General features: G+C 35.4%; 1 protein-coding gene across 1 annotated transcript in view; it reads right to left on the bottom strand.

The window, feature by feature from the left end:
* PKHD1L1 (PKHD1 like 1) overlaps positions 1-17,589 on the bottom strand; it is a 152,009-nt gene that overhangs the window by 130,013 nt on the left and 4,407 nt on the right. Inside the window, 6 exon segments of the mRNA XM_033126726.1 lie at positions 674-747; positions 1,275-1,328; positions 4,157-4,250; positions 5,978-6,035; positions 9,455-9,563; positions 10,485-10,629. Of these exon segments, the coding sequence (XP_032982617.1) occupies positions 674-747; positions 1,275-1,328; positions 4,157-4,250; positions 5,978-6,035; positions 9,455-9,563; positions 10,485-10,629 (534 nt within the window).

The raw sequence follows: 17,589 nt of genomic DNA, 5'->3' as shown, positions 1-17,589 counted from the left end.
ATGATAAAAGAATATATATATAACCATATTACCCTTGAATTTCTTTTGTCTATTCAATAGCTATTTAATTGGGTCAGCGGTTCAGAGCTTCAGGGAGAAAGCACAGTTTGCTCTTCTAACAGAGCGTTATTGTCTAGTGGAGGATACAGTCAGTCAGGAGCCATGACACAAACAGAAGACCGACTGCAAATTGTGACAAAGCTATCACAGAAAAGGAGAGTGAACTAAGAATGTAAGGCAGGGGATCAGGGAAGGCTTTTCGAAGACATGACATTTTATCTGAAATTCTCAAGATGAGAAGCTTGCAAAGACAAGAAGGGAGTGAAGCTCATCCAAGACCTACAAGGTTTAGGTGTGTAGAATACATAGCAAGGGGGGAAAAACCACTGTAAAATTAAGGCTACAGAAAAAAACAGCCAAATTAGTCATAGAATCTTCTGGATGACAAAAGAAGAAAAAAAGTAATTTGAAGAAGGTTATCTTAAATGTAAACTTTATAGGAAAAAGATAATTTTTACATGCTTACATGAAAATGAAAAAAAAGCCAAGTTAAAGAGGAAATGATCATTTTTAACAAAGGGATGAAGGTTCAGGGGAGGTCTAGGATAATACCAAACAAGGAAATAGAGTCAGGCATTTCTGAGAACTATGAAAAATGATGATCAACATTTACCAATGTAAGTTCCAGTCGTCTTACAAATCATAGATCCCATGTCTCCACTTGGGTGATCTAGTTTTAGGCCATACCTAATAAAATATATATGTTAATTTCAAAGCTTACATTGACATTAAAGTTTTAAAATACTGTGTTTCCCTTAAAAAACATCTTATGAATTGCAGAATATTTATCAGAATAGAAACAACTGCTATAACAAAAATTTCTGTGAAATAAAAATGTTTCCCAGCTTCGGTTGAAGATATTTGAATAAAACTTCATTGAACAATTAAATATTTTGCAATTAATTTGGCCATCCCTATTGATATTCCCCTTAAAGAGTTTAAAATACTACCAAGTAAAATAATTATTTGATAAAGATATTTCTCAAAACATATTTCTCATAATGCTCTAATAGTTCTTATCATACTATCCTGGAGACAACAGGGGCTATGATATCAGGTAACATCTAAGTACATAAATTCTTGCTAATTTACTATATTATAATTTATACTATATTATAAAGCATTCATGTGGTATTTCCAGAAATTACTATTTAAACTTAGTATGCTTATATCTATTATTTATTTTTCCAAAAAAAAATTATTTGATTACTTACAAATTATCAGACTGTGGTATAAGAAGCTCACAGGGCATTCCTCCAATATAAACTCTGTATAAATATTTTATTAGAAAAGATCAAATTATGTTTCTTAAATTGTTTCAAAATGCTCTCCACCCACCAACTCACTGCCAGCCTATAATTTTCCTCTCAATCATTTATTACCCATCACATATTCATTCAACAAACAACCATTGAACACCTATTATGTTGCAGGCTTTGCTCTAGGTACTGAACCACATCAATGAACAAAGCAAAGATCCCTGCCCTTGTGGGACTGGCATTCTAACCAGGGGAGACGGATAACAAACACGATAATCATAACATATTTAGTGTGTTAGTAAGTGATGAGTACTACGGGAAGAGAAAACATAGAAACAGATAATGGGGACTCGTCCATCTGAAGTTCAACAAAATTAAATACAAAAGATAATTTTGTAGTAAGTTTCATACTATAGGAATTAAACAAAGTCCATAGCAGAGGCCCCACACAGTAATCAGGATGTAAAGAACATCTACCAGTATCGGTGACATTGAAATGGGAATAAGAAGCTAAGAGGCAGGGTAAGCCTGGAGAGAGACCATCTATTTTAGCATTTCTGCAGCTGATTAAGTCAACCTATCTCTTTAAGGTTGATAGAACCCTTAGGTTATTGGAGGCCTGCAGGTTATTGACGAGTATTGTATTTTTTGCATCATCATAATAAACCACCCAGCTTCAGTGACAGCAAATCCTAGACTCAAAATAAGACCAGATATAATCCTGAACTTAAAATATAAGGACTTCTGTTTGCAGAGAACTTTGAACTGTTTGATATAATTTTACACACAAATCCTTTCATTTGGTCATTACATTACGTTTGCAAAGAAAGTAACCTGAATTACTGTACCCCTTATAGATTTATGGATTCATATTCTCCTTCTAATCTCCTACCTCACTGCACCTAAATAATAATTTTAGCAGCTAACACTTACAGGCCCTTACTACGTTTCATCCTTGCAACCATTTGATGAGTTAGTAAATATTATCCTTCCATTATACAGATAAAGAGACTAAAGTAGGGAAGTTAAGTAGCTTGCCCAAATCTGTGACCAGTAAAGGGTAGGGCAGGAATTCAAACCCAGACAGTGAGCTCCCCGTATGCCCTTAACCACAGTAATTCCCACAGTGCTCTGAGTTTGCCTGTCTATGGTAACACTACACTAGTTGGCATAATACATACACTATTTAAAAATTTTTCTCATCTGATCTTTCAGACCATTAGCTCCTTGGTAGGCACTAGATCCTTTAGTCATTTGCATGTCCTCTGTAATTTGTACCTGGTGTGAATTTGGAGATTTGTCTGAATTCACTAGATTGTGAGAAACAGAAGCAGCTTGAGAACTCAGTCTCCTGAATTCCTGCCCAGGACTCGGGCCACTGCTCCCAGTTAATGGAATTCAGGCACAATGAAATGCCGTGGGGGCCCTACTGTCACAATTAACATGGTAGAAATGAGATAAATGCAGCTCTCAGGTCTTCTCTCCTCCCGTTAATAGGTATGTGAAATTCTTTTCTATATTTATATGTAGTATTTCAAGGTCTCTAGAGTATAAGGGCTGGGTAGCCTGACCTCTGAGGTCCCTGCTGACGGCAATTCTGTGAATTCATGACATAATTTCCATCCATCCCTTTGTATTAAACAGAAGTAATTTCAGCTACAGTGAGGGGGGAAAGGGAATCTCTTTTTGTAAGTTAAACTTTCTATTTCTTGGCATCATTACAGGAAAGGATGATTTAGTAAACTAAGAATTTACAGAATTCTAAGAATTACAATGCAAACCATTTATAACACTCAACTTACATGGTAGCAAGCAAAATCTTTATTTGTGTTACATATGAAAAAATCTATATAAAATGTCAAATATTTGTTTTCCTATTTAGTAGTTCTCTTCTTATTTATAAGGAATCGATATGAATATTTCCAGATTACAGATTCCCACAAATGTTATTTAATTCAGTTTTATGACATAGAATGCCAGATTAATCAGTTTTATTTCATTTAGTAAAACCTTTCAAATTGCATGTTTCATAAAATTATATATTCAAATGTATGTGTTACCTGAGTTGTTATTTAATTTATCCATTTTATACAAGTATTCAATAAGCATGGAACAACTTGAAAGCCATGATATCTGTACTCCTTTCTGTAGGAAATGAACAGGACTTTCAGTCTTTTAAGGCAGGACTGAGATAGTCCCATCTATGCTATAGGAAGAGAATTCTAGTCAAAATCCTTGTTTCCAATGATTTTTTTGATGTTAAATAACTAGCCAATATTACCATCTGGTCCATAGCTGGTAAATGAAAGAACCAGGATTCGAACTCTAGCCTGTTAATAAGTTACTGATGGTTTTTCGTTTTAGCACTCTCCTGTACACCACAGTGCAGTAGAAACAATGGCAAATTACGTGTTAGCAGACTTGGGTTCTCCCCCTGACCGTGATGAAGCTTTGGACCTCCAGGATGCAGCATGTGTTTGTTTTTTCTTTTATGTGTGCAAAATGAGGCAGTTAGATTAAGTAACAAAATTCTCCAATATTAAAGATCTGTGACTTTAACTCAATTGCTCTAGCACTTGCCTCCCTGTGCCTTCTAGTAATAAAATCCACCACAGAAAAAGAAGGAATTCTGTCAGACCAATAAAGAAAGGCATATTGGCTACTGCTTCCACGTCAATGCATCATCTAACAGTCTATGCTTCTTTCCATAACATGGCTGAAAAAAAACACTGGTTAATCCCATTGTAGTGGTTTTTAATATAATTGGACCATTGTTTTTTCAAATATCATATCCTAACTATGAGTTATAAAAATATGTTTCCACATCAATAATTTACCTCAAAATCCTAACATTTTTCCCATTTGAACTTAGTGCAGTATTACTTCCATAGACATCAGTGAAGATTCTGCCTTGAATTGTTATTAATGTACCTAAAAAGAAACAAAAAGTTCTCTGTAAGATTATCTACTCATATAACCACATACTTAATATCAAAACATTCGAAGTTCTTCCAGTAAAACCAGCATCTAAACATTTATATCTCATGTTTACCACCATTGCTTAGCATTGTTCTGAAAGTTCTAGAAAATACAATAAAACATAAATAAATATTGATAGTATTATGGAAGTATCTATAAATATTTATAGATTAAAGAGGTGTTTCATGGAAGACAGGATGAATTATTCAATAAATATCACTTGGATCATGGATGAGTTAACTGGAAAAAATAAATAAAGAGTCCATATTTTATACTAAAAAACAAAATCAATTCTCGGTGAAATAAAAATTAATTATAAAAAAATAAAACTCTTGAAAAATAAGTGAAAATGTATGTAATACTTATATACTGTGTTTCCCCAAAAATAAGACCTAGCCGGACAATCAGCTCTAATGCTGTGTTTCTTATACAATATAATATAATGTAAGACCGGGTCTTATATTAATTTTTGCTCCAAAAGATGCATTAGAGCTGGTTGTCCAGCTAGGTCTTATTTTCGGGGAAACACGGTACTTGGGATTGTGGCGTCTTCTACCACATAAAAATGAGGGAAGAAAAAACAAAGGTTAAGATTTATAAATTGGATAATAAAAATTAAAAGTGTCTGGGCTGGCTCAGGCGGTTGGAGCTCCATGCTCCTAAGTCCGAAGGCTACCTGTTCGATTCCCACATGGGCCAGTGCGCTTTCAACCACAAGGTTGCCGGTTTAACTCCTTGAGTCCCACAAGGGATGGTGGGCTCTGCCCCCTGCAACTAAGATTGAACACGGCACCTTGAGCTGAGCTGCCTCCTGGATGGCTCAGTTGGTTGGAGCGCGGGCTCTCAACCACAAGGTTGCCAGTTCGATTCCTCGAGTCCCACAAGGGATGGTGGGCTGCGCTCCCTGCAACTAGCAATGGCAACTGGACCTGGAGCTGAACTGCGACCTCTACAACTAACACTGAAAGGACAACAACTTGACTTGGAAAAAAGTCCTGGAAGTATACACAGTTCCCCAATAAAGTCCTGTTCCCCTTCCCCAATAAAATCTTTAAAAAAAAAAAAATTAAAAGTGTCTAAATGACAGAAAAACCATTACTCATTTTAAAAGCAAATGATGAATTAAAAACTATTTCCTACATATATGACATATAAATGGTTAATATCCTTAAAATATAAAGAATTCTTATAATCTAATATGAAAAGTGTTGACTCCCCTTAAAATAAACCAAGGAGATGAACAGGTAGGTAATTTATAAAAGAAGAAATACAAATGTCAGTAAATATAAAATAAATTTAATTACATAAATCAAAGAATTGGAAAATTGTTTTCAAAACTTAGTACATTTTTCATATAAATACTTGAAAAAATAGTACATGGAATTGTCAAGGTTACAGAAAAAGGCATTCTCACATATTCCTATTGGAATTATAAACTGGTATGATTATAGTTATAATGAACACTGGAAGCCAGCTAAATAATAGAAGAAAAGTTAAATACATTATAGTACATTCATATGCAGCCATTGAGAATCATGTTTTTAAAAAAACATTGGGAGTTATTATATAATCAGAAAAATGCTATTTATACATTTTCAGATATTATGGTAATTTTATACAGCAAAAAGTAAATTAATTACCACAAACCAAAAAGATATTTCAGCTATAATATAACAGACCTGGAGTTCCTGATAAAGGTGTGATGCTTCTTATTGTTGGAGTTTTGAAACTTTTTGCCTGTAAAATAATACTTTTGGTAAGCACTCTTATCTCTATTTTGTTCCAGGTTTTATGGAATATCTCTGTTTCTTATATTATTTATATTTAAACAATATCTGTAATATGACTGTAAAAATGTTCCTTTTTTACATATAAGAAATAAAGTTAAGAGTATTATTCTGATTATTCAAGATCTTTTCCTTATCCCTAAAAATCCTCTCATTCAAAACGTTTCTAGCTTGGAATTTTAAAATTCAATCATCCTTTTGTTTGTTATCAGTGTAAGTCAAACCACAGTAATAAGGCTCTCTGGTAAAGATTTTAAGGAATTTGGTAGAATAAAGTTAAAGAAAACCTACTATGGATTAAGTCCAAGAAGAAAAAATAACTAAGTTATTTTTTCAAAAAACATAGAAGCAATACTTCAACATAGAAGCAATATTTCAAAACACACAGAAGCAAAATTTCAAAAAAGTCCACCAAAGTAAGCTTTAGTAATCTATCTAGTGATAATTTTCTAGAGCACTGCAGGTATGAATCTTAAGAATTGCGACACCAAATGGGAACTGGAAGAAAGAATTCCAGGGAGGCCACCAGTGTGATGGAAACTCTAACACTTTGTGGTAGACAGAATAATGGCCTCACAAAGATTCCCATGCCCCTAATCTCTGGAACCTGTGAATATGTTAGGTTAAATGGCAGATGGTTACAGATGGAATTAGGGTAGCTAATGAGCTGATCTTAATATAGGGAGATTATTTTGGATTATCTGGGTGGGCCCAATGTAATCACAAGGGTCCTTGTAAGTGGGAGAGAGAGAGAATAGTCAGAGTAAGAGGAAGTGCGACAATGGAAGCAAGATCAGAATAATGCAATGTGGTAAGGACTCAACCTCCACTACTGGCTTTGAAATCAGAGGAAGGGACCATGAGACAAGGAATGTGGGCAACCTCCAGAAAATGAAAAAGGTAAGGAAACAAAGTCTCCCCAAGGAACACAGACTCTGAACACCTTGATTTTAGCCCGTTGAGATCCACATCAGACTTTTAACCTACAGAGCTGAAAGGTAATGAAGTTGTGTTATAAGCCACTAAGTTTGAGTAATTTTTTTACTGCAGCGAATAGGAAATGAATACATATCTGTCAGGGATACTCGAGTACATATACGAGGCAGGAGGGATTCATGACTAAAAGTCCAGTTTTGAAGTCAGGCTATCTGAATTCAAATTTGAGCACTGCCACCCCCACACTGCATGACTTTAGGTAGGTATGTAATTTCTCAGTTCCTCAGTTTTATCGTCCATAATATAGAGATAATAACAGTACCGTTAAAGGATTATTGTGAGAGCCAAGAGTTAATATTTATAAAATATTTAGTTTGCCAACTGGCACAAAGAAAATATCATACTCGTTTTAATTATTGGCTATTATTATACAAGTAAATATATTCCAAGTTCTTTTCAAAAGGCAAAATGAGAAATAATTACTGCAAAAGGGAAATATACTACACTGTGAAAAACAAAATTAACACCAAAAAGGTAAAGAGCAGAGTTCGGCAAAATAGAGTCCTCAGTAACTGAGATATATACAGATCAAATTCCACACTTAAAAACAAATATAGCAGTCCCCGCTTATCTGCAGTTTCAATTCAGTTACCCATGGACAACCAGGGTCCAAAAATATTACATGGACAATTCAGGAAATACACAATTCATAAGTTTTAAACTGTGTGCTGTTCTGAGTATCATGATGAAATCTCGAGAGTCCCACTCCGTCCCTCCAAGGACATGAATCATTCCGTTGTCAGTGTATCCAGGTTGCATATGCTCCTCGCCCATCAGTCACTTAGTCACCTCTAGGTTCTCAAATTGACTGTCTCAGTATCCCTGTCCTTGTGGTCGAAGTAACTTTTATTTTATGTAAAAAATGACCCCAAACGCCAAAGGAAGCTGTAAAGTGCTTCCTTTATGTGAAAGGGTGAAAGTTCTCAATTTAGTAAGGAAAGAAAAAAAAATCATATGTTGAGGTTGCTAAGATCTATAATAAGAATCTTCTATCCATGAAATTATAAAGAAGGAAAAAGAAATCCATGCTAGTTTTTCTGTCATGCCTCAGACTGCAAAAGTTAAGGTCACAGTGTGCTTAGTGAAGGTGGAAAAGGCATTAAACTTATGGGTGGACGACATGAACAGAGAAAACCTGTTGTGTTGACGTTTTTCATTGACAACAACATGTTGTACCAGAAAGCATTGGGCCTATAACAAAGACTTCAGCAAGAGATCCCCTAAAACGAGTGACATCAAGCCCTTTACTATTAATACAAGTAAAGGATGGTTACACAGATTCAGGAATAGGTTTGGACTGAAAAATATAAAGACTACTGGAGAGGCTGAGTCTGCCGATGAAGAAGCTGTTGTCACATTTCCGGTAAAATTGAAGAAGTTGATCAGGGATGGATACTATCTGCAGTTTCAGGCATCCACTGGGGTTCTTGGAATGGATCAAAAATAGATCAAGAAGAGCCCATCTGCACAAACACAAGGCTGCCACAGAAAACAGAAAAGGACAGAAATATGGGCAGCATTTTTAAGGAACAACTGAAGTTTTTTGGAGGTGGGGGATTGGTGAGGCAGAAAAGGATGAATGGATGCAAAAATAATACAAATAAAACAAATAGATTCTCAATAAATATCCCTTATCCCTTTATTGTCATTCAGGGACAACATAAGATGCCCAGATTTCGACTTACAAGGATAGGTTTGTTTTTTTTCAGTCTGCCAAGAAAAGAGATAAATTTTGAAATGCAAGGCTACAAATAACTTCAGAGTTATTCTTTCACACTTTAAAATGGTAGGAGAAGAGAAATGCTTAATGGAGAAACAAAAATGTTAGGATTCTATTCAAAATGAAGGTGACTCCAATGAAAATGGGAAAAAGAAGAATCAAACTAAGAACAGAAATGGAGAAAGATAAAAAACAGTGTGAACAGGAAAATAATTTGGAAGTATAAAAGTTTAATTAATTAATAAAATTAAAGAAGGGCGAAACAAATCAGAAATAATAAGAGATTCTATTACTAGGGAAAATAATTAAAACTGGGTGAAATTATCCTTAGCTATGTGCTAAGACATTTTTAAGTGTGGACATAGATAACAATGTGTAAAATTGAAAAATAAGGGGCGGCCGGTTTGCTCAGTGGTTAGAGCACAGAGTTCATAACACCAAGTTCGCAGGTTCAATTCCCACATGGGCAAGTAAGCTGCGCCCCCACCCCCAACTAGACTGAAAACAACAACTTGACATGGAGCTGATGGGTCCTGGAAAAACACACTGTTCCCCAATATTCCCCAATTTAAAAAAATAAAATAAAAGCCCAGTTTCACACAAAAGAAAGTGCAAGTCAATTATACATAAGTTAAAGACAAGCTCCCACATACATAGAAACTGCACGCGCGGCTGGGGATATGACCTTTGCAGGTATTATTTTCTGTAATAGGAACCCCATCCACACTGACTCTAACAGTATAGGAGTCTTCTGGCATTGCTCTGGAAGGCAAATGAAGAACACATAAGGAATACAATAACTCTTTTATTTAATGTACGATAGTAATAAAAAATACTGCTCCAGACTACGTGTCATTTTTGAAAAAATGGTGTTTAAAATTCTAATTGAGGTACAGTTAAATTCCATTCTGTAATATGAAAAGATGATCTCCATCCTGAACTCTGTACTGCAAATTCTAACATCATGCATATCAGGCAAATGCTTATTCTAACTGCATTGATGCTTATTTAGAAGAAAAATAAATGCAATAACAACAAATTTAATAATCATCATTTAAAAATAGTAATGTATCACCTTGCTTTATTTGTAAAAGAGTTTCAATCAAGTTTTTGCTAAGTAAGATTTTGCTGCAGAAAAACAGCCAACAAACCTGATGTAGAAAAAACCCTCTGGAATATATGCTACCTGTTTCAATATTGAAAGTTGCAATTTAAAATGATTAATTTTTTCCCCTAGTTGCTAATAACAAACATTAATTTGGGCTAATAGTAAAGAACTTGAGGTGTCACTATACAAAGTGATTATCTTTAATCTCAATGACTATGTCAAGATTTTGAACAAAATTAGTCAAACCTGACAGGAAAGAATAATTTTGATATTTTGAGGAGCATCATTATAACTTAATAGTAGCCATTTATCTTCTAAAGGAGATCAATAATAATAATAGCTCTAATAACCTGGGAAAGAATATAGAATATATTTTATTATGCCAATATGTGAAAGGGGCACTACAATCAAATATAATAAAGGTACAAGACAGCCTAAACATCATGAAATAAAAAATAGTTGATAATCAGATAAATATTGTAATAGCCAGTGATAAAACTATTATAATACTAATGTGCAAAATTACAATTCTGATATGATGAAAATGGTATTATTAAAGATACTTTAAAACATACCTAGTATAGCATGTAATTTGAGTTGAATGACTTGCATCTTTTTCTACATCACAAGAAATTGATCGGAAAGAAGAAACTAATTGCACACTGTTTCCCATCTCAGCATCATCAACTCCATAGTTAAACTGGTTTGCTTGAGCAAAACCTGGAAAAGTAAAAACACTCATTTTAATGGATTCTGTTTTTAGTGATCTAACAACTGTCATTCAGTATTGAATTACTCAACAAATAATAAGGACTAGTACTGAAGCAAGCAGGTAACTTATTTCATATTTATCCCTATAATTGTAATTCTCTTTGGAAGGATAAAAATTAGACTTTAACTTATTCATAAAAGTAACCCTTGAGAACCTATTATTTGTCAGGTGCTGTTAAATGCAGTGGAATCAAATAGCTTATATTCCAGTGGTAGGGTAGGGAGGGGTGGAGAAAATAAACAAATAAATATTTTATATATATAAATATGTATATGTGTGTGGATGTAGGTATATACATATATATGTATCTATGTATATGCCACACATACAGCTGTGGCAAATAGTTCCCTCTGTACTTTGACTCAATTTATATTTTAGCTTCTTGCTTCAAGTTCCCACAGCATGTTTTGTCTACTGTCCCAGGGCTTCTGTCATAGAGTGACTTGGGACATTGAATCCCATATAGTATATACACATATACACATACCACCAGATGCTATATGCTATATTTGGTGGGGATAACTACTATGAAAAAAGCAGGCTAAGGGGGATAGAAAAATTACACGAGGGGAACACTATAACACTATTTTACCACGAGTTCCTGTAACACAAAATCTAAGGGGAGGACTTGTAAACAGGTAAGTTTATTTGGGTGGTGTTCCCTTAAGTACAAGGAAGAGGAAAACCTGAAGAAAGAAAAGCTGGGCACCAATGAGGATAACTGGGGCTCAATCTTGCTGGTAACTTTTAAGGAAAATATAGACTGCCTCTCAGAATCAAAGAATCAATAGCAAGAAGCATTTACTCATCAAGTTCTGTCCCCATTAGTTGAGGGTTCCCACTGGGGGAAATAACTTTTTCTACACTTTCAGGAAGCACATAAGTATATGCTATATGGGATTGAATGTCCCAAGTCACTCTATGACAGAGCCCTGGGACAGTAGACAAAACATGCTGTGGGAACTTGAAGCAAGAAGCTAAAATATAAATTGAGTCAAAGTACAGAGGGAACTGTTTGCAACAGCTGTAGCTAGAATTAGAGGTGACAACAAGAGGATGAGAAGCTGAGCATAAAAGGCCTCTAATACAGTCCATTCCCTGCACTGTACAGAAATTCTCATGTCCCACATTTGAAGTACAATCCATTATCAAGTCTCCAAGGTGGTGGCCAGCTGAGAGCTCTGCTAAGAATTTAATACAACAGGGTTAATGGAACAAGTTCAAGGCCATACTAACACAACTGGTCCTGAGGCTATAATGAATATGCACATGTCCCCTCTCTATCACCCAATGTAGATTTCCCTTACCCTTAGCCAGCACTTGAGCTAATGAAGTGACACTAACTTTTATTCTAAAGGTCTGAGCTCTTAGTTGCCTTGCACATGTTAGGATGTGGTTGCCATAATTGTCTATGCACAGTTATCACCGGACATGGAAGCCAAGAGATGCCTCCATGAATATCCTGAATTCCAGATATGTTCCTCCCTAACTGCATGAGGTAAAGTAACTCTACCTCTTCATGATCATCAGAAATGATTATCTGTAGTTGTCTACTAATTATGTTTGATGAATTCAAACTGATCAGGTAGTAGTGGTAGTTTTAGTTCAGTGGAACCCATATTGGGATCCTAGGCAGAAGCATGCTCTAACTGGAAACTCAGACTCCAAATCCAGCAGAAATCTAAAATTGCAAGGACAGAGAGCACAGATTCAATTTCTAGATCACTGGCAGTAATAATGGGGTAATGATGAGGGGCATCGTCCTTCTTTTCTAGGTTCGTGTATTTTATTTATTGGGAAAGAGCAGCACGTATCTGCTATTGGCTCAATGCATATAGCCTAAGATGGAGGACAACATCAGGATGTTGTTCCCAGGCTTGGACCTTAGCCAATCCTTTCGTAGGCCATTCCATCATGCTTCTAGGCCATATGTTTCAGGGTGACACAGGTTTCATGATCATGTGCCTGTTATTATAACTTTTTCTCTATAAGATGTGTGCCTTGTTCTGAAGCACTATTTTGTGGAATATCATGGCAGTAAATCACGCTCCACAGGCTCTCAGAAGATGGAGCTGACAAAGGCATCGTGGAAAGAGAAGACAAGACCCATTATGTGGAGTAGGTGCCAGTTCCAGCAATAACGAATCTCTGCGCTTCCCATTAGAGAAGGAGAGTGATACAACTAGTCACTAAGTGCTGGGTGAATCTCGGGAAGGAAGGTCTCTACTGAGAGCTCAGTGTTGGTCTCTGCTACTGGCAGGTCAGGTATTCTGCAACAGCAGTAGGTAGCTTAGCTTTGGTGAAAGGGGAGAGGGGTCCCTGTTGTTTGCCCATGCACAGTAATCACTCCATGGCCCCTCTATTCTTGGGTCCATTTCACAAGCCGAGGAGACAAGCTCTTGGATGAGCCATCTAGTCAACCTGTTTTTTTTGTTTCCCCTGTGGGAATGCTTTCTTGGGGGAATTAACTTGAAACATGCTTCGCGCTCTCTACCATGAGTCCATTCCCATGTCTCTTTCCAAGACTTTCTTCTTTCTGATCTTCCAATCCTGTTCCTGGGATACAGGAAGTATGTGACATAGACAGTCAAGGACGGTTTTCAGGAGTAAGCCACGAGAATATCGATGGCAGGTGCATTTTAGATAGAGGGAACAGAGTGTTCCAAGGCCCTGTGCTAGATGCATGTTTGCGGATTCAAGAATTAGCAAGTAAGGTCGGAGAAGTACAAGTGAGAAGGGCAGGAGATGAGACCAGAAAATAAGGGCATTTGGATGGCATTTTTATGAGTGGGGAACTACTGGAGGCTGTGAAACAGAAGAGAAGCTTGAACTTACACTTCCCAAGCGTCAGTAGCTGCTGTTCAGAGATTATAGACCGGGGGCAGGAGTGAAGGAGCTGTATCAATAGGTGATGGATAAATGACTGTCTGGCATAGGCTCAAGAGAAAATGAAGGATGATAAGTAAAGAGAATAAATATTGGTAACCATTTTTGGGAGTTTTAATGTAAAGGAGAGCAGAGAAATCAGGTGGTAGCTGGACAGGGGTGTAGAGCAAGAAGAGAAGATTGATGGTTATGCTTTTGCTTTTTTCAGGTGGCTGAAATAACACTATGTTTGCATGTTGATGGGTGTGACCCAAATAGAAACAGAGAAATGGATAGTGTGAAACAGAGCAGAAAATTATTTTAATGTTACTATGGATATATGAAAATTCAAAACTAGATTTGGAAGTAAACATGGATTAAGTATTTATGTCACATAAAAGTATTTTATGTTGTTGAAACATTCAATTTTGAAATAAACCTAAGAAATGAAACCTATGAAAAAAATTGATTAGATAATGTTCTATTGATTACATACTATAATTAAATATTCTTCTAATGAAAATGTTTAGAAGACAATACTATTCAAGTATGCAGAGTGAATCTATGAAGTTGTCTAGGTCATAGCATTTTTTTGGAATAAAGTTAAGTTAGTAAATAAACAGTTTTTTCCAGATAACATCAAAATCTAAAATTCCTAAATTCTGAATTCTAAAAATATGTGTTTTTAAGTACTATTTTTCTCTGAATATCACAAGTACTTATCATTAAAACACCAATATAGCCAAATTGATGACTAATGATATTTTTGAAATTATGAAAAATTTTCCTTTACTGTAAACTTATAAACTAGTTAAATTTCAGAACTTAATTACCTACAGATTACATCATTCCCCAGTACAGTAATAAACTTAAAATCAGTGTAAAAAAAAAAAAGAAAAGAAGGTAAACTCAGATGTGGATTTAACTCTTTAAACCCTACGTGTTTATATTACTAATGTTTAAAAAAATAAATATTAGGTATTTATCTGACATTGCCAGTAGTTTTCAAGTATGTTTCAACAAAACAATCACCACTACAATATGTGTTCACACTAAATAACCTTTAATAGTTGAAGTGGCTGAATTGGGGTTGCCAGATGTCTGTTGTATGACTGCTTTTTAAATTACTGAAAGTTTTTAGTGTTCTACAAAGGTCTGTTAGAAAACATGACTATTAACATGACTATTTCCTAGTTTAGTGTAGGACTGGAAGTAGGACCTCACTGTGCCAGATGTTCAGCAAGTACCAAAGCCCCTAAACTCCAACTCCAGTAAAGCTACATGTTAGGGGACAGCGCTGTTGAAGGAAAGGGCATTTGGACCCTGACATCCTAGGTTGGAATCCAGCCCCAGCATTTCCCTACAGTATGACTTTAGGAATTAGTGTTTTACATATAAACTCTCTCAGTCTTAGGCTCCTCATTAGAAAAGGGACCATAATAATCTATTTATTGGATTGTTAGGAAGACTAAATGAGGACTTGATATACGAGATCTTCCAATTAAGTTCACAAACTTATTGCAACGATGTTGCTAACCTTTTTTTGATATCAGAGGGATTATTCATTATGAATTTGTACCAACTGGACAAACAGTTAACCAAGTTTACTATTTAGAAGTGCTGAAATGGCCGCATGAAAAAGTTAGATGAAAACAACTTGAATGTTTCGCTAACAATTCATGGCTCTTGCATCATGACAATGCACCAGCTCACATGACATCGTCTGTGAGGGAGTTTGTAGCCAGTAAACAAATAACTGTATTGGAACACCCTCCCTATTCACCTGATCTGGCCCCCACTGACTTCTTTCTTTACCTGAAGATAAAGGAAATATTGAAAGGAAGACATTCTGATGACATTCAGGACATCAAGGGCAATACAATGGCAGCTCTGATGGCCATACCAGAAAAAGAGTTCCAAAATTGCTTTGAAGGGTGGACTAGACACTGACATCAGTGCATAGCTTCCCAAGGGGAGTACTTCAAAAGTGACTATAGTGATATTCAGCAATGAGTTACATAGCACTTTTTCTGGGAAGAGTTCGCGAACTTAATTGTCCAACCTCATATATATTGTTTAACACAGTGCCTGGCTCGTATGTTAAGAGCTCAGTTGATATCTGCTCTTATTAGTCACAAAAAGAACTTGAGTTTTAGATTCAGTATTAATATTCCTTTTAAAAAATGACAGAACTAATAGAGATGGCAAGGATTCGAACCCAGGTCGTAGATGCCAATCAGACACACTTCTGATATTCAGAGAACAACCGTATTTAAAAACGCACGTTATAACGCAACTTCCTCCACAACCTATATTCTTAGCTCCTCTCCTCTCCTTTATTGCAGAAATTCAACAAAGGGTAGGGATTTTAATAAACACCATTTTCTTCTTCTAAGCTTAAATGTTTACCAAACAGGACTCGCCCAGCATAGACTAAGGTACAAATACAAGCATCAATTTAACATATGAAAGGTATTTGCATTGAATTTGCAGTTTTGAATCTAGAAAGGCAATCCCTGCTAAAATGGAATTGTGAGAAGACACATGCAAACACAGAAAAACAAGCTATTTGTAAACCCACATGTTCCTTTTGCCAATTTCTGCTTATCTTCAGAGTTCACATTGAGTTTGGAACACACAGAAGGGCTGCTGGCAACTAACTAAAGAATGGAAAGTTTTACTTGCGGTGTACTCAGGATGTGATAATATGTATTATTTTCCTATTAAGTACATGTCACATCCACGATATGGTAACGCAATGTGTTCTTCAGCATTCCTAAGACAAATACAATTCTAAAAAAATTATACCAACAAAAGATGATGTTGTTTTTAGCTTAGGAGGTGTTTTAATGCCATATTTATATGTATATATATATATATATATATATGAATATATATAGACACACACACGCACACACACACACATATAGTGTGTGTGTGTGTACATACATATGTATATATATCCGAGGAGTAAAATCTATGGGAAAATATGAACCAAATCATTAAGATTTGTATATTTTCATTATACAGTGTGCTTTAGAAAAAGAAGCACAGAAATATTTCTAATTTTTTAGCTAATTCCAAAGAGTTAAAAAACATACAACAGAATCGCCTTTCAAGAGAATTTTAATTTAGAAGTATAATTTTTAAAAATTAAAAGGAATCACCTTTAAAACGAATAATAACAGTATAATTCTAAATACATAATTGGGTAGAAAAAAGATAACTCTGGAAGTACTCCAAAGCACAAAGATTAGAGGAAGCGTTGGGTGTACCCTGGATACAGAAAAGGTTGAGGATTCAGATGGAAATTCCTGAAATGTTGACGTGTTTTTTTCTTGCGCAGAAAAACCGGAGACAAGAGTTGCCAGGCAAGAAAAGCTGGGCCTCCTGATAGCAGCTTATGCTGCTGTCATGGAAGATGACAGCTGCCATACAGGCTGTTTTGGTTTCTCTACTTTAAAAAAAAAACAGGGCTGAGAGTATATGAACTTACTTAAAAGTTGGAACATTTTTAAAAAAATGGAAAGGAAAGGTGTAGTGTGATGGCAGAAACTCCTAATAAATAAAACTGAACCTGCAACAAAATGCAAAAGAATAATAAAAATAAAAGAGCTCTAGTTTATGGAGCATACACTATATAGGGGTATCTTAGATACATCATCCATTTCAATATTCACAATAGCCCTAATAGGTAAGAATTACTACCCCATTTTACTGAGGAAGCTGAGGCTTAGAGCATCAACTTGCCCCAGTTACATAGTGGCAAGTGGCAAAGATGGACTTGAAAGCCAATCAGACCAGACCTAAGTCCACATGCTTTCCATAATATTATAAAAACTGTGTGATTTGACACTTCAGATTAACAAAAATATATGTGCCAGACACTGTAATATGAAAATACATAGAACAAAGAGCCAAAAGTAAAATGTTACTCCTTATATCTTACTGATTTTTTAAATAAAAGGAAATAAGATAAACATCGAGGAAGTCAATTGAGAGACACAAGGTATAAATATAATGTAATAAAACCAATAAAATAA

This window comes from Rhinolophus ferrumequinum, chromosome 14, assembly GCF_004115265.2.
Source record: "Rhinolophus ferrumequinum isolate MPI-CBG mRhiFer1 chromosome 14, mRhiFer1_v1.p, whole genome shotgun sequence".
NCBI classification, from domain to species: domain Eukaryota; kingdom Metazoa; phylum Chordata; class Mammalia; order Chiroptera; family Rhinolophidae; genus Rhinolophus; species Rhinolophus ferrumequinum.
The sequence above is the reverse complement of the archived record's forward strand: the minus strand, read 5'-3'. Positions and strand labels throughout refer to the sequence as shown.